Source organism: Mercenaria mercenaria, chromosome 11 (assembly GCF_021730395.1).
Source record: "Mercenaria mercenaria strain notata chromosome 11, MADL_Memer_1, whole genome shotgun sequence".
NCBI classification, from domain to species: Eukaryota; Metazoa; Mollusca; class Bivalvia; order Venerida; family Veneridae; genus Mercenaria; species Mercenaria mercenaria.
The window spans coordinates 35,130,873-35,156,865 of NC_069371.1; the positions used below are offsets into that span (position 1 = coordinate 35,130,873).

The following is a 25,993-nucleotide window of genomic DNA, read 5'->3' on the forward strand; positions in this document are numbered from 1 at the left end:
ATATAACTTTGGTTTAGAGATTATTTTGATCATGTGATTCCCCACACTGAGTAGCACAGCTCTATCAAGAAACGCTGTATTTAGATGCCCAAATACAGTTGTAACATTTCCTTCTTTTAAAATCATTATCTATCAACACAGTTATGTACACTAATGCTCTGATTGTTCTGAATTGTATGTAATTTACATGCATCTTTCGATACTGTAATGAAACATTACGGCAACCTTTCATGTATTTTTGACGCCGTACTTAAATTTGTACTATGTTCAAACCCCTTCTTGTTTAGCTTTGTATTCTAACAGCGTTATGCTTAGTCATACGAATCCTGGATGAATTATTTACAAAGGTTTAATTGATAAACATAGTTGTTTCAAAGAAGAATATTATACCACCATCAGTTTTTGAGTATGAGGACTTTGAAAAGAAACCATAATTGATACAATAACTATCCTTTAAATATTTACTTAATTGTGGTTATAGTAAAATAAAGTAAAACCAAAACAGATGTTAAAAAGAAATTTTCAAAAAGAAGTCTTGATAGAAGGAGCTATAACAAAACGGCTTTTAGCATCCATACTCGCAAACTTAGTATATATCACAGGCAATAATTATACATTTCTCTTCGTGCAAGATAAGTCATAAATTTATAAAGGCTTTGAAAGAACTTATCCGAATCAAAACCGGTAGCATTTGTATTTGATTTGATAGAAAAAAAAATAAAAAGATAATGACCTTTCATACCGACGAGCGTCTGAGACACTTATCGGTTTCTTATAGAAGTTAACTTTTATTAACAAACAACCTCCGGTTATGGATTAGCAGTCTGCTGAAAAAAAGACTTTAAATTGAAATTGAAGAGCTGGAAATTTATCTTTTCATTCCATGCGGCTCAAAATAGAGAATAATGAGTTAAGTATGACAAAGTGCCTTCTGACTGTCATGATTTCACTTGACAGATATGAACAATTCAGGGAAAGGTTCTAACATAGGGATGGAGTGCAATAATTTATACAGTTTCATGAGAAACAGTTATTAATCATTTCTTCTTAACAGTAAAGCTATTATATGGTATCACGCATAAATATTACCAAGATATATACAAAGCTTATGGCACGTCAACATACTTGTATCTAACAAATGAGTATTGCGGCATTTCATTTTACATGTAATACCCATACTCCTAAAATTATGTCATTCAAGAGACAACGGACATATATTTTAAGTATAAGCAAGGGATCGAATGTCATTTCGTTAGGCTAACCACGTGGGACAAAATGCTTGATCAAACTCAACAATTTGCTGTTGTCTACATATTTCTAAGGACATTGTCCTTGTTTGACCTTTCAAAGACTATATCTTGATGAGTGCCACTCCTTCTGTAAGTCACATGTTTAACTCGCGAACAAATAAATTATCAGCACAATAACAGTTTGGTTCCATTGTTTTGCAAGTTAACTTTTATTTGACACAAACTCTACTTTAAAGAATAGTCGTTAGTGATGTCTCGGCGGTTTCATATGCATAAAGTGCGATTCATATCAGTTTACAATATGTTTACAGAATACATATGACATTTGACACAAAACACATCCATAACAACAGCAGCAACAGCAGTAGCAACAGCAATAGTAATAATAACAATAATTATAATGTTAATGATAATGATAATGACGATGATGACGATAGGAATAGTCATAAATGGAAACAACATAACCTCAAACAAAAGAAATAGAATTCTGCTATGTAAAAGAAGTAAAAGAATTTTATAATATACTCGAGAATTATAACTAAATACCTCTGAAGCTGGTTTACCAATGACCGTTAAAAAGCGGTGTCCAATTGCGTTTATTGCATTTGCATAACCATATGTCCACTACTGTATCGGTTTTGTTTTTGAAGCAGTCGCTCTCGGTTATCCATATTAGTCATTCCCACATAATGCAGCTACACACACAAACACACGATATATCTGCTCATTTCCTTTATCGTCATGAAGGGCAATGAAGATTTTTTTAAACATGAACGAAAATATTTACTTTTTAATAAACTTATGTTAACGTCTTAAATATTATTGAGACTAGCTCGGAAATAATTCTTATTTTCTTATTAAAATGTTAAAGTAGTATATGCCCATTGTAATCTAATACATATGTACTTACACATTAAAGGTCCATTACTAAGGGAAAGTGAGTTGGCAATTTATTTCATAGCCAGTGCATAGACTTCTGCAAGACACTAAATAATGAAGATTGGCAGGTATAAATTTACAGAAGGTCTTTGGAACTCAAAGAAATGTATGTGTATTATGTTGAAATTTCAATGAATCGACAGAATGACCCCCCAGGTCTTTTTAACTTTCTTCATACCTCATAGAAAAATAATTGTACATATACTGCGATTTATTTCGAATTTCTACATACCAACTTTCATTTTCCAATAAAAAGAAATAGTTTCTGTGCTTTTTAAAAGAAATTAAAATGTTCACTTTCCTTAGTATTGGACCTTTAAGTTACTGCATACCATCTCTTATTCTCATCTTATGATAAAAGCGATTGATTTTTATGTCATAAGACTTCAACGATACAGATTATATTAGCCCAATGCTGTCAATTTAAAATTAAACGAAAATAGTATGCATGATACCTTTTTGGCCTAATAGTATTTGAATTATTTGATATACATGATATATGAGCCATGCCATGGGAAAACCAACATAGTGGCTTTGCGACCAGCATGGATCCAGACCAGCTGCGCATCCGCGCAGTCTGGTCAGGATCGATGCTGTTCGCTTTCAAAGTCTATTGGAATTAGAGAAACTGGCAGCGAACAGCATGGATCCTGACCAGACTGCGCGGATGCGCAGGCTGGTCTGGATCCATGCTGGTCGCAAAGCCACTATGTTGGTTTTCTCATGGCGCGGCTCATATATTATCTGTGAAGAGTGTAAAAGATGGCTTTCCAAACGATTAGCATTACAACTGTAATTAAATAAGCTGCAAGTAAACTTATTGACAATGAAAGAACGCTCGGGAGGTTAATGCAGTCTTAATAAACATTTGAAAGCCACGTAAAGGAACATGTGATCAGGTACTAACGTATTTCTATAACAGTCTGTGTGGTCATAATTGAGAAAACGTTTTAAAACGGTTGGGTTCCCAAAGAAATATAGTAGCAAATGACTCCGGTCTGGAATAAATATCTAAATTACGGTGTATTCTTGATTTGCCATCGATCTTTTTAATACCAATAAATAGAATCACGTTCAGTGTGGAAATGAATGCTTGAATGTGTAGGTTAATAAATACAGACATAAATATTCAAATGAACGTGATTTACCTATTAACAGACGCCAGAATACGTCTGCTGTACTTTATTAAGGAAGTAAAGAGCACAGACATTGCTGAATACGCCTAAAGAGCTCCAGATAATCTGTTGACAAATATAGTTGCTAAATTGTATCAGTTCAGTCTATAGCATTTTCTATTAATACACAGTGTTTTAGAGTGTAGCGAAGCACCTCTCAAGCCCAGACATTTACAAAACAGTATTTTACAGTATGAAATATAATTGATTTTATCTTTTTGTACAGTCTTAAAGTTAAAGAAACACTGCACAGAAATGCATTGTACTGCAGCAGCTCTTATCGCCTTTAGATTTAAGTGCAGCATGCGACAATGTGATAAAAGGTTTTAACGTTTTATACAAATCAAACTTTCGAGACGTTTATAAATAACAAACCTTTCAAATATTTCCGAAGTATTTAAAACAATGCAATTAATAAGGCTTTTTCAAATGATTCTCGAAGACAAGACCAATGCTAAATATAGTCATAGTTTCAAATGTCCAGTTTCAAAATTGTTCTCCGCAAGTCATTACATAATTATAGAAGTGGTAGTGGAAATAGACACAGAAAAAATAGACATAGTTCGTCTTATATCCGTCTAACAAGTTACAGAAGAAATGAAAATGAGGTAAGGTCAAAGGGAAGGGGTATGTAGTAATTGGGGTGGGGGGATGCGACACCACTTACATAAAAGACGACATACACAACGTACTAATTCGATTCGAACAGAAAGAACGGGCATACGTCGGTACGGACATAAGCGAATCATACTTACATCTGAACGTATTGGCACAGAAATGCATATACGTGCGTATAAGAAAAAATATGCTAAAAATACAATGTCATGTCCCTCTAAACATTTGATATCTCATTACTTTAAAAGCTGCAAAGATTACTACTGAATTAAGGAAACAAGACTTATGTACAAAGGTACCTGATAACATTATATAAAGTACTTTAACGTATTAATGTTCTCTTATTAATATAAATCTAAATTTTATGCTGTTTTGTAACATTTTGCAACATATATTACAAATTAAATTAATGAACGTCATGCATAAAACTGACAACCTGACACTGAGCACTTGACAAATCTGGAAACCTCGCAGCTTGACTGTATGAGAAATTCATACTCTGTAATTATAGCACAGCCATACAGCCATTGCCACATTACCAGTTATAAGTAAAAATAGTAGAAAGACATGCAAACGTAAACGGAAAATAGAGATTTGAATAACTATGGAGCACTGTGTGGGAAACAGATCAGTAGACCTGATTGCATAAGCAAAGCTGTGAATGTATAGAAAAAACTGTACGTTTTCTAGAGTATGATTAATGAACCCAAAACAGGAATCACACTATGTCAATGTTAAACAATCGTTTTATAAGACTATCTTTAGCGTCATGTAAGTAATATAGTTGTACAAGAATGCAATAATGTAAAAGTCACGCACTGCTAAGAGTAGGACGTTGGTGTAGGTATGGTAGTAGCACTTCAAATTAAATAGAAGTCAATACGTTTAGAAAGACGCCGAAATCAAAGATAAAAGGTATCGCGCATATCATAATCAGTTATCTACCGTGTTTGTCATTTAACTTAATCATGTTTCAGTTGTGACAAGTAACTCTATGTAGGTCAGTTTGGGTAATTGTCTAGTCAGTGCACGATCGCTAATATGACAGGTAACATGTTCTACTAACAAGAAACTCATGGTGCCAAGGGATAAAGGATATAGGGTTAAATGAACAAGGAATTCTGGAAAGTCGTAGTTGCAGTAGTTTTTTCAACAAATGAATAGAAATATGGCAAGAAGAATTAGCAATGAACGAAGTTGCACTGGATGATTCAAAATGATAAGTGATATTAATAAAGAATAAATTACTTATAGGTACCAGCTGATTACATCAGACATTAACTAATTAACTCGTATTATTGCACATTCGTTGTACTTGTGTACTAATGTATGTTTATACCCGTCAAAACACTCACACTTATAATTGATATCTGAAAATTCATTTAAACTCATTTAGATTTGAAGATTGAATACTGTATAAGCCGGTGCTAGGGGGCGTGGGCAGTGTTGCATTTTCCATTACTGCTCATGAACAGACTCAATCAAACCGAGTCTGCAATTTTCACTCTTTGCCTTGTTCTCGGTGCTTCCGAGGGATCTAATTTCCAGATTTTATTTACAGCTAGGGTACACCCCCACCCCTCCTCCCTGCTCAAATGCTTTACTTTACTGTATACAGTATTGATGTCTTCGGTAAACAGTGTCACAGAATGTTTACATCTGTCAGCACATTGGTTTTATGCGCTTATAGGCACAGTGATAAATGGTTCCCACAATTGACCAAAACCATTCAAATAAAATTCAGTAATATTGTTATGTTAGATAAAGCAAAAGACAGTTTAGTGATAATTTAAATCCCAAGTTGTAAGCTTTGGTGATGATAAACAAGCCATTTTTTCCATTTAGTGACTTTTGCGTTTTTGTTCTCATAAACACTATAATGATATGTGTTATTATTCAAAGACCTTTCAAAAATGTGTAGGTTTATAGACCTAGCTGTAACATATAATCTTTCTCTGAACTAAACGCTGTACTGTGATATTGCCATTTGCCAACAAATAATACATACAGCATTGCAAGAAACCATGAATTACGGTTTTGACCAAAATGTATTGGAAACGAATCATTCGATTTGACAGTATCCTAAGTATTTTAGTGGATCTAATTTTCTAGAGAAATAATCAGGTCACGGAGAAATCGTATTCAGATCTATCACGCTACAAAACATGAAGTTGTCCCATGTAATTACGATAATATTTTAGAAGAAGCTTCTGGAAATATGCATACATGTATGGTAAAAATATTACACTAATACAGCTACCAGAAATTGATTTATTATCTGACAGCTGGCAAAGTAATCATTATAAAGAATCAATCATTTATGACTGCATTTGCTTCGTAGGTATGTTTCAATGCAAAAAAAAAAGATAAAGTAATAAATATGATATTATAATTTGCAGATTGATTTTGATTTAGATTTGATCCCGTAAATTTGATTTTCTTTGCCAATAGAAATTAAACCTTTTCAGTTCATGAGCATAGAAAATATGTGATCAAATACGCAATAGTGATAAACACAGAAAACCCGATTATATATTTTATATAAGGAGGTCACATTTAACTAATAATAATATATGATACCGTAATTTTGCTTGTCTTGAATATAAACTAAACGAATTTTTATTCACTCTTTCACGTTATACATGTACATTGTGTGTGGGAAATTCTAAAATAAATTATTTATACAATACTACGGATCCGCTGGATTTTAACTCAAAATAAATTTCATGTGTTTTATAACTAAAATGTTTGCGACTTTCACCATAAGATACAGAATAGAACTGGAATACTGACATGTATCATGTTTTTGAAAGTTTCTAAACAGACTTGAAGTGGGTGATGCATTATTGTAATATCAATTTTGATTACCTACATGGTCGTTTATATTTAAAAAGGTAGGCTTATTACGTAAAGTTTTAACAGTTGGACTTATGCTTTACCTTAAATTGTCTCATATCTGATTGCTCTCCTTTGGTCTTACTTTTCGGTTTTAAATATGATGGAAAAAGGCCAAGGCACATGGGATAACAGTTTATAAATAAATAAGAGAGGTATTGAATTCAAACTGTAGCATGTAGTAACTGTTTGTGCATTTTAAAATTGTGCTAAAATATGCTTGAAAGAATTAATTGAGCTGCTCGCTTTGCGGAAATCTTCACACATTTTTTCGTATAAGTTTTAGAAACATTTTGGTTGCCTACTGCTTTTTTTATACAGTTGACGTCTCATAAGTAATATAGTCCTACACATACTCGTTTCCTTGCTGATCAGATTTCGCATTAGTAGTTTACATACAAATATAACAAAATGAAATTAACATGATAGTGTGCGAATTCTAAGGCATCGTTTCTAGTTTATTTTTTTATTTTTTCATGACCTTTGCTCAGATGTATTTAGTAGCAGAAATACTATTCTCTTGCTTTAATGAATGTAATTTGTAAGATTTTCAGTACGTAATTAAACTGGTGGACATTCATTCTGTAACATTAATATTAGTGATAGGAATGAAGGGCATTCTGATAGTAATGACAAAAAAATAATTTACATTATAACCCCTGTTAAAGACGTATCAGAAGAACAGATGCACAAAACCCATTTTCAGAAGACATATGTTTAGTATTTTGACCTCTCACGTTGTGAAACCATTATTCATCAAACAACTGTGACTTGGCCTCTGTGGTCGAGTGGTAAAGGTCGCTGACATTAAATTACTTGCCCCTCACCGATGTGGATTCGAGCTTCGCTCAAAGCGTTGAATTCTTCATGTGAGGTAGCCATCCAATTGGCTTGCGGAAGGTCGGTGGTTTTACCAAAGTACCCACCCGTGATGCACCTGGGGTCTTTCTCCACCATCAAAGCTGGAAAGTCTCCATATGGCCTGAATTGCGCCAGTGCGACGTTCATGATGAAGGATCGATTTTTTTCTAACGTCAAGAATTTTTTCATACTCCGTGAGCTTGAAGAACAATAGTTTACAAGACAAACAACAGAAGAAAAAACATAGGTCACCTAACTCGTTTTAATTTTATAGGGCATTTTCTTCACCCACTGTTTAAGCATTTCTGAAATTTTGTGAAATTTTAAAAATGGTGATACTTTATAAAACATATATTATCCCACTTAATGTTATAGGGATTTCAGGCCTTTCAGGTTAATAAGAATGCAAGATGATGTTAGTGTGATATAAGAATAATTGTTACTAACAAATCTCTTACATTTTTGCATGTTGACGTAATTACCCTACCCACTTTATTTTCAACAGAAAAAAACGTATTTAGATTTTAAACAAATTCTGACATGAAGATTTTCAAAATATTTTGCAGGTTCAATGACACACTTAAATGCTACAAAATGGAATGAAAAAAAGTTGTGGTCACCGTGCATCTAAGGGATTTATTAAGAAAAAACTGCTAAAAACTGGTGAACTTTGGTATTTTTTGTTCTTTTTGTTTTAATTTATATTTTCTAGATAATGTAAAGTGTTATCTTGAAAACTTTTATTTCAATTATAGCTTATCATTACATGTATCAGTCAGGAAAATATCAAAACCAAACCTCATCTTCTTTAATAGATATTTGAAATTACCTACCCCTACCCATTGTAAATCTTACGTCAATTTTAGGCAAATATCAGCCAAAAATAAGGGTGAAATTTTTTTTTCGCAAAAAGTAGAATCTATTTGGTTAAATGGTACATTATTAGCCATATTTTAACTATTTAGCATTAATTTTTGGCAAACCTTTTGTTAGAAAGCAATGTTCGAAGAAACATTTTTCAAAATGGCGGATATCCTGAAAAAAAAAACGCTCGTACATCCTTAAACCCAACACACAAACAACTTGAGTATACTGTACAATGCTGTACAACATAAAGGCTTATGGTTACGATTTTTAAGTTTTCTTCCGTATTACTTTCATGGCTTATCTACACATATCGGCTTATATCAGAAAATAATCTGAAATGACACTTTTTTCAAGTTATGCATAATTTTCTCTTTATATGACTATGGTACCATAGAGTCCTGTGAGTACAAACTTGATAACATATACTCTAAAAGGATGTAGTTGTTTGTTTTTCTGAAGCATGGAAGGTGGGTGACGAGAGTATTGGTTAGATCATTTACATAAATCTAAACGAATCAACAATAGTATTTATAAGGGAATATTTAGAGAAATTATACGAAGTTTTATCTTTTCATTCGAGCAATAACAAACCCTAGTTAAATTCTATGTGTCACACTATGATACCCTCGTACACATAAATCAGATATACATTTCGCCATTGTAGTATAATTGTCTCTTTTATTTTACTTGAGTTACATAAACGGATCGTAATTTAACGCCATATTGAAGACAGCTTATGGAAATTCAGCTTTTAGTATAATGTAAATTGATATATGGGCCGCACTATGAGAAAACCAACAAAGTGCATTTGCGGCCAGCATGGATCCAGACCATCCGCGCAGTCTGGTCAGGATCCATGCTGTTCGCTTTCAAAGCCTATAGCAGTTAGAGAAACCGTTAGCGAACAGCATGGATTCTGACCAGACTGCGCGGATGCATGCTGGTCGCAAACGCACTATGTTGGTTTTCTCATGGTGCGGCTCATATAATGATAAGTAATGAATCAAAAGACAACTAATTATCTACCTGGGGAAACTAACATATATCATTACGTTAGATCCCATATGATGACAACTATGAGTATGATTAAATATGGAACGCCGTGGCTGTCTTATATGGACATTTTTCATGTTATTCATCCGTTTTAAGAATCTATATAATGTTTTGCTATCATATAATGAAAAGCTGGTTCCATATAAGACGCAACGGTTCCATATATTGCATTTTCCAATTTAAATAATGAGTGAATAAATCTATATATTCTTTAAACGAATTAATAACATGAAAAAATAAATATCCATATAAGACAGCCGCGGCGTTCCATAATTAAACATAGTTTGCAGTTTCTTATATAGTATTCTAAATTATTTATACGAGGACCGAGAGATAAAATACGAGAGGAAGCAAGTACGAAGAGCAGATAAATTTTAGATATAAGTTTCTGGAATCTCATAAGTTGATACCTGAGAAAAAAACCTTTGAATGTATAGTATATAAATCTTAAAAGTAGTCTCATCTGGGTAAAAAGAAATCTGATGCAATGTTTTATACAGCCGGGGTTTTACGAAGTAATATTAGAGATAATTTCTCCTGAACTCGCAGGCAAAGTTCTTATGTTGTACATACAAACGGCATTTAACAAGTAATTCACATCAACGTATTGGTATATAAACAAACTGCGTAATTGGTATTACATTTAAATATTATAGGCATTTCATTTAAATATTATTGTCACAATTATATTTGTTTGTGACAGAAATAACGCAGTAAGATGTGTTTGCCAAACAATAAATCATGTTTCAGGAGACACTTTTGATTTCCGTACGAATTAAAAAACTGGCAAAACTCCTTCGAATTCATTCACCGTATTGAGTGTAGCAAATGAAATATAACATAATATTCCACATGAAAAATACTAAAAGCAGTACTAAAATAATCAGTTAATCAGTTGTTACTTGATGTATTCTTTAACTAATATAACCTGTTACATTCCTTTGACATAGTAAGCAAGGTATAATAACCTCATGTTAATGCTACATCATTCTTCAAGCTAGGACCGTAAATAATTGAAATAACTTTGTATCCAAAATTATGAAGTACACGTTCGCTGTGTACAAATGTAATTACGAATATTGTTCCTGCTGCTTCTGCTTAAGTGCATTATATATCATTTTTCATTTTCAGCATTTGAGAAATAGCGTATAAATATATGTACGATTTACTTTATTTTTATAGGACATATCTCGCACCACGAAGATTGGTAAAATTAAACAAAAATAGCATCTTTGATACCGTTTTTGCCTATTTATTGATATGAGAGCATTGTGTAAAAACTTTGATAAATATAAGCTTATAAACGATAAGCATTACAATTATAATTAAACAAGCTTCAAGTTGAATCTACTAAGGTATGAAAGAACGTCTTTATATGACAACCAATACATATGAGTGTGTTCAAATGAACAGATTTCAGTTTCACTGGTGTATTTACTTTCCCTTGTTGTTCATTCTCGTTCGTACGAAAATTCATTTAATAGTTTTGTAAATAAATGCATATTTGTAAACACCACTTTTAGCATTGCATTGCTTCAGCATCTGACTCATGAAACGCGTTTTTAAAATGAATGAATAAGTTGTCATATAGTTTGATATCCGAAGCTTACTTACAGTCACAAGCTAAATATTTTTATGTCAAAAATAGGTAACCGTTGTTTATTAATACAAAATGTATAACATGCACTTTTGATTTTAACATGACTTACGAGTGTCTCATTATTTTGAAACATCTATTGAGTTTTTTTGTAGACGTCAAGTGTTTCATAACTTCAGAGCATAATTATACATGTTAACTTTGTATTATATGAATTATATTCGAGAAATACAATGTATACTTGTACATGTTATTTTCTGTTATATTTATTTTCAGGTGGAACCTACTGTAATGCAACATGGGACCGCATGCAGTGCTGGGGCTATACAAAGGCAGGTGAAACTGTTCTACAACCATGTCCGGCGTACATTACACTTTCCAATCCATTAGGTAAGCTCGGTCACTGTGTGATTGTCAAACGTGTGAGCTCTGCCATTTTTCTCAACACAGTGGTACATAAGTTGCTTGCTGTAATTCCATTCAACGGTTGATTACGAAATGAACGAGAGAACGTTTTCAAAATAACATCTTATTCATTTGGTAACAATAATCTTTATGGTGTCCATATATTTGACTTTAGTCAACTATTTGACAACAAATGACAAATTGTCAATCAATGTAAATATAAAAAAATAATGCATGTATGTCGTTATTCTGAAAAAATGAGTGCAAACATATAGTTACCAGAATGGAACAGTCAAAATGTATTTAACTTCAGGTCTTTTTAAAGATATGACAAGGCAAGGCAAGGCAAGGCAAGGCAAGACAAGACAAGTTTATTACGATAACTTGTACACATATTGGTTCATCGTTATATACAAACAAAATATGCCGTTTGCTACTTATACTAATTAATTAAAATCAAATCTTTCTTCTGTCTGGAAAAGAAAGCTGTTACTGTATTGCAAAATGACTAATTGATCCGTAGAAATGAGGTTTATTACCGTTCTTATTTACTGGTTTTTGTTTTGAAAAAAAAAATAAATAATACTATATGTTGAACCTCGTTTCCAATTTTACCGAATACAAATCTCAACAATATTACAAAATTTGCATATATTAGTGTTATGGTATTATGACCAAGATATCTATTACGGGGTGAAGATTGTGAAGGCTAAATAACCAAAAGCGGATGTATGTTTTTGGTTTTACATAAATCAGCGCTTTAATGCATTCCTATGTCTATCTTATTTGTTCGAAAGATTAATTGCTTCCGTAGTCCGGAATAGGGAAAGATTATAACCAAAAAGCCTTCTTGGTCAGACACTGCTATTAATTTTCCCATAGGCTTACATTGTAAGAAATGACAGTGTAGGACCCTCTTAAAACTTTCATTGGCTCATATGGTGTCATTTTTCCTATCAAATAGCCTTCCAGACACAAAAAAGTACCATTTTCATATGGGCATGCAGGATCCATTTTTTTTCTATTTCAATTCATAGACAACCACCCTCAACTGTGCATGGAATTTAGTGGTGAATTTCCAACTAGTACTTACTTCACTAAATTGCTAATTCCAGAATGAAATATATAGCCAGGCAGCTATAAAATACCTCAAATTGCACAGAAAACATTACATTTCAAGATTTTAAGGATATTTTCATGATCAAAGGCAACACCTTTTTAACCAATCAGCTGATGTCTCATTGACTCTTACGGGTTTCCCTACACACTTTTCAGCCAATCCGAATCCTTGTTTCTAATAGCATTATCTGACCTCTTACATGGTTCGTAGGGAAGGTTTAAGTTAACACATTCTGAAATGAAAAACTAAAAGGCCAGGTTTAAGCTAATTTGCCTAATCTATGCCATATTATGTGTATTTGTATCCGTTATCACGTATTTAACTTGTAATTATATCATTATTTGATATTTTGAAAGCTATTAGTTACAAATCTAACTAGACAGGGAATAATGACAATTTATGGTGTCGGCCCGGTATAATTTCTCCTTCTTTGCTGTATAGTAAAACAAGCACTTTTGGACATGGATTGTGAATTTCACAACAAAATTGCAGCATTGACAGCTCTGTATTTCTGAAGAGTAATATTATCCGAGTCAATATATCACAGAAAAACACCACCATCAACGATGAACTTTTTTGCTACACATCAAAGTATCTAGTCCATGTTTAAATTTCCCACTGACATCTGTCATGGCCACCAGTCTGGTGTAGTTTTTTAATCCTTCCGCACAGAAATGTAATCCTGAAAAACACACATAAAACAACTGTTAAAGACATCAGAAATGACAAAAAATGTACACAGTATCAATAAATACATTTGGAATATAACATGTCAAAGTAGGGATAGCGTTATATTGGGAACTTCAAAATTTCAAAGAACTACTTTCTAGGATATAACGACCCGGAAGTACTTCTATACCGGGGTGACACCTAAATCTTATCAAATTTTTAATTTAGCCAATTTTTTCCCATAAAATCTTGTAACTTAGGGTTTTGCGAGAAAAGTTACACAAGACATTGTGATCGCAAAGAAAATTTTGTCCCGCAGAAACATTTCAAACATTAGACCTACTTTGCGGAGAAATTGGCTCGGAAACCGGAATTTTGAAGAAAAAAGGCACATTACAAAATTTGCCTTCCTTCTGAAAATTTCAATCAGATTTTCATGAAATCAACTGTGATATCACTAGTTAATGCTTATAGTATGTTTTATGTAACTTTAAGCTTATTTATTTTGAAAAATGATGTATCAAAATGAGTATTTACTTTAAAAATATGCAATTTTTAGTAAAAAATGCATAATTTACCCACTACAATTGCAGAAAAATGAAACTTTTAATGATTGAAAGACCAAAACCCACAAGCAAAGACCAATATGTGATTATATTTATGACAATTACTGGAAGTAAAACAGATCAATACATCACAGCCTATCTTAAAATGAATTATTTCTTCGGCTAAGCCGAATAATGCCTAAAACGCCAAATGCAAAGCCGATCCGCGCCATCTTGGAAGCAGGCAAGTGCGGAAGGTCAAGAACTCCAACTGGAGCCAGACACAGCTCAGGGTACCCCTGAAACTGTCAAGCAGTTACTGACATTTTAGGCTACAGTTCTGACTAAAGACATTAAGACCAGAGGGCAATGCACCAGTGGAACATGGTAATCGCTTACCGAAAACTAGCCGTCATTCTGCGGTGTTACACTGGGAATCACAGCTTCTGCCCGCTCGACTTAATAGGTTGGTCTGGTTTATGGGTAGCTGCTGACTGGTTGTACGATTCTAAATTTCCTTCTGACATATGGAATTCATCGCCTGCAAATGACAAAAGAAAGATTGTGAACCGGTGTCGGCCTTTCTTGAGAAACAGCTGAGTGTGTGTGTATAGTTCTAAGTGTGATCAGGAACACCTATATAAAAAAGTGACATAATATTCACAGATTGGTACCATCTATCATTTCTTTATCATTCTGATATCAACTGGTTCAGGAACTTTACAGGAAGTCTGTCATTAAAACACTGTAACTGAATAATTTTCTACATATATGTTAGCTGAAACAGTGAAAAGAATATTAAAATAACTATTACCAGACAACCTCTTTCAGCACAGACAACAAAGTATCTGAAATGCACATTTAAAAGAATTGAAACACATTTATGCTATGAAAAAACAACATACAGAAACACATGAATAAAAGTCCCAACAGGAAATGTCCTATCTAAAGAATGAAGTAGAATGAATCGAGCAAAACTGAAATACAAATACCGTCAAGTTGTGTTTCCAGTCGGTACCAGGACAAATACATATTAAGGAAACTGCACGAGGCCGACCCAGGAAATCAGCCCCGTTAAATATTTTCTTAGTAACACAGACCTGTGTTGTAAACCTGAAAAGCAAATCAGAATAGAAGCATCCCATTCAAGACAGAATGTATCTGACGACGGCCTGATGCGGGCTGAAGCTGAAAGCTCGGAATATGTTCTAAACTGAAAAAAACAAATGAATAAATAAAATAATACACAAACAACAACAACAACAACTATTTTATCACACTGAAGCAACCTCCATGTAATTCCCTGTGTAATACAACCAATGATCTGTCAGTGTAAAGAAAACTTGTTATACATTAATAATGCCGACAAGTGCACTCGGCACACCGGTAAGCAATATCCTTCAATACCAAAATGCCGGTAGCACATTGGATTTGACTGAAATGAGAAAAATAATTATTTCGTGCAATATTAGTTATGCGTCTCATACGCAAGGGAACGAACATTCACGCAATTTCTTTATATCATATATGAGACGCCTGCTGACTGGCTTTAACATCAGTGTAATAACACCGTGACAGGTTCGAGATCCAGGCCCGACAAGCAATCAGTCTCTCCGACTCCTGTTACGAAACCGACTATAGCCTCATTTATAAACCCATCCGGTCCAAAATGAACAGCTTCCACACATACGACACTGTTCATCCACGGTCTACTGCGGCACTATGTAACATGTTCACATATATATACTTATAAATTCTTCGGAAAAGAGACGCTATGCGAAATAGAAATTTTTTAAAAAAAATTTAAGAAATTTAAATTTATATTTTTTTCTTAAAATTAAAGTGAAAAACTATGTGTCTTCTTTTTATATAGCCTTTTTAAAGCTTCCTGCTGGTTCAGTGTCTTTGCACTATAGTAGAAGACTGACAAATCATGAGGAGACAACTATTACTCAAATTTCAAAGAAAATTCAACTACTGAATTTTTAAAATTTGAATAAAATTAAAATTTCACAAACCTTGGAAATATCCTTTTAGCCACTGATTTGTATTGTTATCAGCTACTAGTGTGTGAAGTTTCATGACTGTAAACCCTGTGGTTGCTGAGATATTCCACTTTCTGAATTTGCCATATAGGTGTCGGCCCGGTATAATTTCTCCTTCTTTGCTGTATAGTAAAACAAGCACTTTTGGACATGGATTGTGAATTTCACAACAAAATTGCAGCATTGACAGCTCTGTATTTCTTAAGAGTAATACTATCCCAGGCAATATATCACAGAAAAACACCAACATCAACGATGAACTTTTTTGCTACACATCAAAGTATCTAGTCCATGTTTAAATTTCCCACTGACATCTGTCATGGCCACCAGTCTGGTGTAGTTTTTTAATCCTTCCGCACAGAAATGTAATCCTGAAAAACAAACATAAAACAACTGTTAAAGACATCAGAAATGACAAAAAATGTACACAGTATCAATAAATACATTTGGAATATAACATGTCAAAGTAGGGATAGCGTTAAATTGGGAACTTCAAAATTTCAAAGAACTACTTTCTAGGATACAACGACCCGGAAGTACTTCTATACCGGGGTGACACCTTACGTAACAATTTAGAGAATAGTGTCACTTCTGCTTCCTAATTATGAAAGCCGGATGTGGTAGATCACTTTGGTTCACAATCGTACACGGGAGAAATCTTACACCTCTTATATGATAACTATGTTGAAAAGAACAGACTCAAACATTTTCAAAATATATCACAAAATATTAAAGTACGCTTTGATCATAAATAATATTGTCGTAGAAAATAAACTTAATGTGACGCTTGCTTAATCAGTATGCACATACATAATGTACATGCTTGTTGACATGAAAATGATTTTTTCTAGCATCTTAAATAGATGCACGGAAATGTTGTAAAATTTTAATTAATTAATGTTTGTCTTGCGTAAACGATCAATAACAAATAATTTCTATGTACATATTTTTTCTAATACCAGACCATACACTTAACACAACGATTATTTGCCAGATCATTTGCAAGTCTTGAACTTTAATAATGAGACTGCCATTTTTTGCTTAGAACAAGAACTATAAATTATTTTTCTGTTATTTGCTGTTTTCGGTATTTTTGTCATAGGCTTAACATAGCAGAAAAAATCATATAGACAGTTCTTGTTTTAGACATCGCTTTATGGCTTTATGACTTTCATATTGTAAGTTCATGACTGTGCAACATTGAAATTAGGGGTTTTATAACCAATGACTTATATTATACTCTCTATTTGCACAACAGCTTTGCTTGTTTTCATCATAAAATTAAAAGAACTATTCAACTTTAATCATGAGGAAAAGTGTATTACTAACTGTCTGTACGTGAATTGAAATCGCATTGTTTTTAATCTATGATTACTTTTCCGACTAATAGTATGTGGTTTTTAATAAAAAAAAAAACTTGAGAAAAATATATAATATAATAGACAGTTTGTAATATAATGTTAGACTGGATGATAGTGGAATTAAACTCCGAAAATCTGCTAGACATATTTCTTTGTAAACAACCATGGGGCAGGTGCAAATTTAATTGCATTTGTCTTTTTCGAGTTTGATATTCTTTAAAACCAACTTAAATTGCATTCGTATAATTATACATACTTGTCGTTTTGGATGTATTACAATACATTCTCACTTAAACAAGCAAAGCATACAACTTATTTTTACGAAAATTTGTTATCAACTAAATAAATGAAAAAAAATCCTCTGGAAGCACAAGAAAAGCAGACTTTGTTTAACTGTGTATGTTCGTGAGAGGTAATGAACTGTTCAACGACCGGCCCTCAGACCCGCTGTAATTCTGGAATCTAGTTAAATTTAATGGACTTGATTATCTTAGAGGGCCAGAAATAAGGAAAGCATAGGGGAAGTACAATAAGAATAAGAAGAAAATGATAATATCTAGAAAGTATTACAACTACAAAAATATAAAAATATCTTTAACGATAAACGAATGAAGGATTCATTACTCCAGTGCTGCATGATATTAGCTGTTTGGGGCCTATTTCAATCTTGGGAAAACGTCTATGATTGGGTATATGTTTCCTTACCATTCCTTAATCGTTTTTGTCTGTTTGCCTTGGGGCTGACATTTAAATCCTGTTTAAGCTTGTAATATTGTTAACAATATCCATATGGTGTCACATAACTTTCAAGAGCCCTGAATGCATATATTATGCCCCCGTAAATTTAAGTATTAATATTTTGCAATGTTCTTCAGTCCGTTAGATTCCTTGCCACTCTGAATATAAAGTCGGGTGTTTGGAACAGTCTTTAAGCCGTTAATACAAAGGCGACTACGCACCGTCGTAAATCACTTCGGTGCTCGGGACAATAGCTGGCCATTAACGCTTACTAGTCTGAGAAAAGAACTAGTGACAATTACATTTCAACTTATATGAATGTTTGTGTTTAGGTTTGGATAAAAGCTTTGTCATACCTTGTTAAGTTAAACAAACTGAAAATGAAAACAGACAGATTTTGTTATAGAAATGTAATACAATAACATTTGTACATAAAGACCAAATTATGTTAGGGAAGCAAGAATGTAGTCATTATGTGCAGTCTCTAAGCACAGGTTTGAATAAACAGACCATGTTTAAGTTTGAAATGAAGCTAGTGTTTTCAGATACATGTAGTTTATGTTCACAGGTGGTATAGCACAATCTTTATTCAGACAAAAAATTTATGTTTCCTTACATTCATATATAAATCTTTAATATAGGATTCTGTTTTCTACAGAAGATATAATTTAAAATTAGATATTCTATTTTGGGTTTCTGTTTGCTTTAAACTCTCTTTAGAATCACATTGTAATTCACTTGAATTAAACTTCATGAAATTCTGTTTATTCAAACGATGTCTGACATTTAATCTCGGTGAAGAAAATTTATAAGTTTCTTATTTCAGTTGATGTAGGTATTTGTTTATTTTTTTCCCTGAGATTTGTAAATTTATATTCAAGACCTACAGTCACAGTGTATTAGATTTAAACTTTGTGGAAAACTCGTAGCAGTCTCCTTTGTCACGAGGGTATTAGATTTCCATTATATGTCCGTAAGGAGAAAAAAAAGGCGAGTTTCAAGGAGAAATTAATTTAATATAACCTAATATTCCATCCCTTGTTAACCAGTTTCAGCTGTCAAAAAGATTATTTATGAACAAAAAAACAAAATAAAAACTACTAGTTAGGAACATGTCTTTGTCCAGAAACTGTTTAACGACACCTGCGTTTTCCAATAATATCCGAATATTTTAGGACATGAAGATAGCATTGAGCATGCGCACTATTTTTAATTTGATGAGGCCAAGTGGGGGAAAATAATCGGAACCATATATTCTATTTTTGATGATGGCATGGGTTACTTTTATTTTCACATGAAATGTAGGGCTGTCGATTTTAGCAGTATTTGTGTTTGATCTATTTAAATCATCAAGTATTCGTGTCATGGGTTAGCTTCTGCTGCCTTCAAAGATGTTTTTGACAGTCAATTTATTTAAAGGTGCATTTTTGGGAGGGTTAAGAATAAAAAAGTTGCGTATGATATTCAAAGTACTTGACAATGTTTTGGTAGCAAAATACCAGTAATTTGTCTTACGCCACTGGTTTAAAACAAAGGAGAACTTCGAATGGTGATGGCGCTGAAGTTTATTTAATGTGAGTTTTATTTGTCAAATATTTTTTTTTTTTGGGGGGGGGGGGAATTCACAGTATAAAATAGCATATTGTCCGGCTACTTGTTCACAGCCAGTATATGCACTCTTTGCCTATTGGTTAAAACCGTCGACCTCGAATCATTTGCCTTTCACCGCAGAAGATTTGAACCCAGGTCGATGGTTAAAATTCTGTCGTATGACGATGTTAGCGTGTCACCTTGCGTTTTTACCATCACCAGCGCCCGTGACTTCACCACTCTGCAGATTGGCATATGTGGTCTCTTTCCACTTAAAATTTGAAAATTATTATATGTATTGATTTCAGTTGTTCAAATGAAAGAACAAGCTCACGTCAGTCAAATTAATAAATAATTTTAAAATGCAGGAATTTCCAGCCGATTAATAATAAATTTAATTCATTTTTCTTTTCAGCGTATTCAAAAAAAGTCTGCAACAGTGACGGCACATGGTTCAGTCATCCAGTGACAGGAAGAGTCTGGACAAACTACACAATGTGTTATGACCATACCTTAGTAGAAGTAGGTCATTTTAATGATCTTTTCAATACACACATTCAACTAATAAATTTCTTTATCAAAATAAGATACATTTTCTTACAACCTGTAATTGTTTTAAGGATATGGTCTTGTATATTCGCTAATTATTTGCTCTTAATAACTTATCCTGTTAGGGATAGAGACGTATTTTAAAGCTGTGTATTTAAGTCTGCAACAAAAGAAAGAGCAGCTTCAGAAGAGTGTATTTGACTGGCAATTACTGGAATTTCAATGGATAAAATATATAATGAAAACATTTGGACAAGACTTAGCTTGTAAACACAAAGTAATTTTATTTTACTACAGTGCATTTCCATTATTCTGCTTTAGTCGTTAAAAGCAAATTTACGAGTATATGTAATATAAATTTGACAGACGCTTTTTATTTATGGTATATGTCCGCTAATTATAGCCTACCTTAAATACTAATTTAAATCAGATTGAAACAAAGTGTTTATATAAAACAAAAGGGTACAATTTTTTGTTTCTGTTGACAAAACTGCCTCTTTTTTCATTTTTGAGCCTGGTGTTTGTTTACACTGTCAGACACACCTCGTATTTTAAGTCTATATTCTCAATTTCACAGCAGTAAAAGGGGGGGTCCCAGTTAGGTGTCTGCGCAAAATGTTTTTTAATTTTATTTATATTTCGTGGTAATATACCTACATGTATTAAGTTTCATTAACAAGTGTTACTGTTACCAGTTTTGACTTACTTTTATAGATATTCACATTTAAAGTGGGTGGGGTAATCTGACATGTGACCAGCCAGGAACACAATTTCTGTTATCTTTTTGAAAATGGTTCTAACTTTTTACCTGAAACTTTCACGATAAAATAACTATGCAATGGGCATTCACACAACATGTTGCATTTTAAATTGTACCGAATACTTTTTTCATCACAGAGGCACAAAGTGGTCTAATCAAATTTACTGATTTTCAATGGACGAACTTCACCCAAAAGCTAAAACATTTTTTATTAGTTGAGATATTAAGGTGTTACTTTCAGCAGTGTTGCTTCGAATATTTATTTACCCCACCCACTTTTTCCCAGTTTGAGAGTGTACCACTCTTCCAATATTAATCAGAGTGTACTGATATACTGTCATTTTTATGTTTATTTAGTTTACAATATCTGCTGAAAATAACACCTTAATATCTGAACTAATGAAAAATGTTTTAGCTTTTTGGTAAAGTTCGTCCATTGAAAACCAGTAAATAAATAAAATCAAAAAACATTCTGCGCAGACACCTAACTGGGACCCCCCCTTTTATTACAGGAATATATTTAGATATTTAGAATGATTTTAAAACTGAATGCAGACGTTTTATGTAGTTTATTGTATACGCTTAGCATTATCAACATTTATGATATGCACTATATAAATTGTTTTTGTTGTTATTGTTTTATATCTGATTTGTTATGTTGTTTTTTTTTGTGACCCGTGATCAGAAATTAATTATTCTTCAACACTTAGACAAAACCCTAGATTTTTTTTATTAATAGCATAATTTGTTTGGTTCCTCCACTCGTCCATAAGATCAAGTTCTTTAAAAGTATTAACAGTCAGCGTTTGCAGTCGTTTCTTCAAGATTCATATTATATCAAAATCCAACTCCGTGCGAGCTTTGAAATTGGAAAGAGCTTGTAAAAAGCCTTGTTCATACCATAACCATTTAAAAAAAAAACATCTCTATAACTGCCTTTCAATAAAATTTGCTAAATATTTCACAAGGATAGTGATATATTGTCTTACTCTGGAAAATAAATTCAGGCTCTCCACAATTTGTGACAATGTGACAAATTGTACGTGAGCAGTGTGATAAGCATTTGAGATTAAATCTCTAGTGAGTAAAATCAATGCATAAACTTAGTTATATTCACTTGATCTTTTTAAATCAGGCAGTGGGTTTCATACATGATGCATGATACATATGTCAAACAACGACTGATTCTGTATTTTGTGCATTTTATTCTTTTTCAGAACCACAAGCGTGTGTTATACATGTACTACTATGGTTTTAGCATCTCTATTGTTCTTCTCATAATTTCTTTGATAATATTCTCATTATTTAGGTGAGTAAGCGTTTTCAGTATTTAGAAATAAACATATTAATATAATTTATCTCAGGTTGAAGAGTTTCAAGCAAATGATATATTGGTAGGAGGCTAACATCGTCTGGGACTTTCATTAGGCTTGTTTCAGCGTTTGGTCCATTAGGATCATGGAATCAGTTCAGGTTTTATGTGAAATGTTTGCTTTGTTTTTGGGTTTACTCAGTTATTGAACAGAATGCTGGCGGTTTGATAATCAGTGTTCATGGATAGCAGTTAACTTATTTGAATGAATCAGAGGTTACCGTAGAGAACAAATGATTGCAGACACTATATTTTCTACCAAATTGTCGTAGAGCACATACGCCTGGGTCGAACTCAAGACCCCGCAATCTGTAGATCTGTGCATTTCTACTGAGATACGCGGAGGAGCATTCTGTATACTCGTATTCTGGAATGTACTGGTATGAGGGGTATAAAGGCATGTTGCAGGTTTCATTCTTTCTCTCATTACGTAAACTGATTCTGCGATTACTTTAAAATAGTTACATTCTATGCACCTAAATGTTCTTGTTACATTATATTTGCTTTATTTTATCAGTTTATATTTCGAGAACGGAAGCGGCAGAAAGAACAATATATTGTTAATTCAAAATTTAATTGGAACGTACTTAGAAGGCAACGTTGTCAGATAAACAGCCAAATGTTTGGCAACGTCCAGATACAAAATTCATTTATTTATTCCGACTTGTGCTAAAACGAGTGCTAATGTTAATTGTTTTGCTATACATTGCCAGCTGGAGTAGAATAAATGTTTCCATTCAAGTAAGAGAACTTATTATCATAATAACCATTTGACTATGATTGTTATTTATGTATTTCTTTTCAGGCAGTTGAAATGTGTTCGTGTAACATTGCACAAACATCTGTTTTCATCTTACATCGTTACTGGTGCTCTCTGGATTATGTACTACGCGATGGTACCTATGAGCTCAGATGTGCTTCTACACAATCCGGTACATTATCAGTTGATTACAAGTTATTTTACACAAGTTCCTGAGAAGAAGTTTTAGGGCATAAATGTTTTTAAGATTTTTTTAACCTTTGATAGTTATTTTGCAAAATACTCAATTCGTGTGATTTTGTTTCAAAGTTGTATCTAAATATATATAATATATATTGGAATATATCAAGTCATTGAAAAGGGCCTACGTGGATGTTATACATTCCATTGGTCGAACGTACTGTACTACTATTTTGCTTTGTTGTACTATATGATTCCAAATGATACCACTACGGATCGTATGAATTTGTATTAAACTAAAGCTCCCATTCATCGCTACCAAGTTCTTTACAATACTAGTACTTATGAATTTGCATTAAACTAAAGCTCACATTCATCGCTACCAAGTTTTTTACAATACTTATGAATTTGTATTGAACTAAAGTTCCCATTGATCGCTACCAAGTTCTTTACAATGACATTATAATTCAACAACAGCATCAAAGCAAACACTGTCAGTCATTTACTAAGTAAACTGTCGTTTTTCAAGCATTTTTAAGTGTTATTTTATTAATTATGGCTTAGAGGTATTTTTTTCGGTCCGTGCCTCACACTGTCTAACAATTAATTTTAGTTCCAGGAAACCGCCAAACACATTACGGACAACTTGTTAATATTTTCAACAATACTTTGAACAGTTTTGTAATGTTTATTGTTCAATTAACGACGCCGGTTTGATTTATTTTTGACGGTGTATTACATTTCTTTCAATTTGTTGATATTGATAGTCCTCCTGTCTTTTTAGAAAGCTGATTTATTGCTAGGCATTATAAAGTAATGGAAAGACGTTAATTTCGCAAAGTGAAATTCTTCCCTGCGGATAGACTTATAGTGAAGGGAAATTAAAATAATTCAAAAGATAAGAAAATTAAAAACGATGTATGAGCTTTAAGAACATAAATGTTTAGGAACATAAACGTTAATGCCAGTCCAAAGTGAAAATGCAAAATAGATAAAAAGAGAGGCACTATAATTTATAAACGACTCTCGAGTACACTTCCTAGAAAGTTTCTGTTTTGGTGTCACATGACTTACGGTTATAATCCAAATTAAGCTCGAAACTCACGACCAGCTAGTTGAGCATTGACCTTAACCATTGGACAGCCACTTTCCCTAATTAATAAATATACACATGATATAACGGTTTTGCAGCTGAAAAGGTAACCGTATTTTTTTCGAAATCGTTGAATAGTGCACATTGTAGCATATCTCCATATCTGAAGCTCTGTTAACAAGGTAAGCATTGGTTGTAAAGAAAGCATAATTGAGCCGCACCATGAGAAAACTAACATAGTGCGTTTGCGACCAGCATGCATCCAGACCAGACTGCGCGGATCCATGCTGTTCGCTAAAGGTTTATCTAATTGCAATAGGCTTTGAAAGCGAACAGCATGGATCCTGAGCAGACTGCGCGGATGCGCAGGCTGGTCTGGATCCATGCTGGTCGCAAACGCATTATGTTGGTTTTTTCATGGTGCGGCTCATATATTTAAAGGGGACACAGAGTGAATAAATTAAATTGTACAAATATTCTCATTGTGTCTTTGTCCTGGTATGTTTTGATTAATTGCAAGACTTGCTTAAACCTTACTCTTCTAAATTTCTTTAATGAACTTATCCATCTTTCAATTTGGACAGTACCATTCACTGTTTAAAAGGGGTGCTTACCAAAAAGAAACTGACTGAATGGCGGCGAACAGTGCAGATCATGATCAGACTGCACGAATGATGACATGAGCTACACTTGTCGCAAAGGCAGAATCAGTCGTGTCCAGCATGATGAGGCTTAATTAATAAATTTTATACATGTCCTTTGACATACAGTCATGTCCTTGAAATTCATTTTTCGTCTTCAAACATCGGATATATAAACGATTTTCCTGCTATGCCCAATATTGTTTTGTGTAACAACTAACTTATGCAAATAATGACAGATTTCATGCTAAACCTTGACATTTTGTTATAAAGTTTAATGATTATCAGAAATGTCGTTCTGGAAGTGTTAAAAGTTCATCTCAGTCGTTTCAAAACTATGAATTTCAAATGAGTAATATTTTAGAAAGTTGAATACTGCCTTGAAGTTAGCATAAAGACAGGCTTTTTCTTTAAAATATGATTGTGTTTTATTGTTATATTATTCTCGTTCTGTGCTGTATTTTTAAAGTAAGTGAAGGGGAATTTCTGAATCTATTGAGCATATCAGATCCAGAATAATACCACACACCACAAACCACACCACCCACAAATAAACAACGCAATGGAGTGTATGTACCTATCAAATTGATACAAATAAAAGAAAAATATGTTATTATGGTGACATTAGACCAAAACGTATACAATGAAGACATAGTACCTACACTTTCTAGTTATGACAATAATGAATAGAATTAGGAACATGTTGATATATGTCATTAAATACCAAATTTAACACCAAAATAAAACTTTGAACAATTAAAGCGTGTTGTATTTTTATGTTGCTCCTCTTCTGAATAGTCCTACCTATCGGGCCATTGAAAAATATATAATCACTAATTATCATAATTGCATATCATATTACTTCAGAAAATGTTTGAAGTGTAATCATGTACATGTACATGTAAATACAGAT

General features: G+C 33.0%; 1 protein-coding gene and 1 long non-coding RNA gene across 5 annotated transcripts in view; one reads left to right on the forward strand and one right to left on the reverse strand.

Moving 5' to 3' along the window:
- The window catches only part of LOC123530882 (calcitonin gene-related peptide type 1 receptor-like), a 123,195-nt gene that overhangs the window by 88,754 nt on the left and 8,448 nt on the right, over positions 1–25,993 (forward strand). For all 4 annotated transcript variants that reach the window (XM_053517119.1, XM_053517117.1, XM_053517118.1 and 1 more), the window contains 4 exons: positions 11,529–11,642; positions 20,141–20,247; positions 22,252–22,343; positions 23,212–23,338. In XM_053517119.1, coding sequence (XP_053373094.1) covers positions 11,529–11,642; positions 20,141–20,247; positions 22,252–22,343; positions 23,212–23,338 — 440 coding nt within the window. The remainder of the gene's footprint in view (positions 1–11,528; positions 11,643–20,140; positions 20,248–22,251; positions 22,344–23,211; positions 23,339–25,993) is intronic.
- Positions 13,217–16,212, reverse strand: LOC128546516 (uncharacterized). The gene is made up of 3 exons (XR_008366000.1): positions 16,010–16,212; positions 14,391–14,532; positions 13,217–13,459 (listed from the first exon to the last, which is right to left on the reverse strand). It is a non-coding gene; the product is annotated as an uncharacterized LOC128546516 (long non-coding RNA).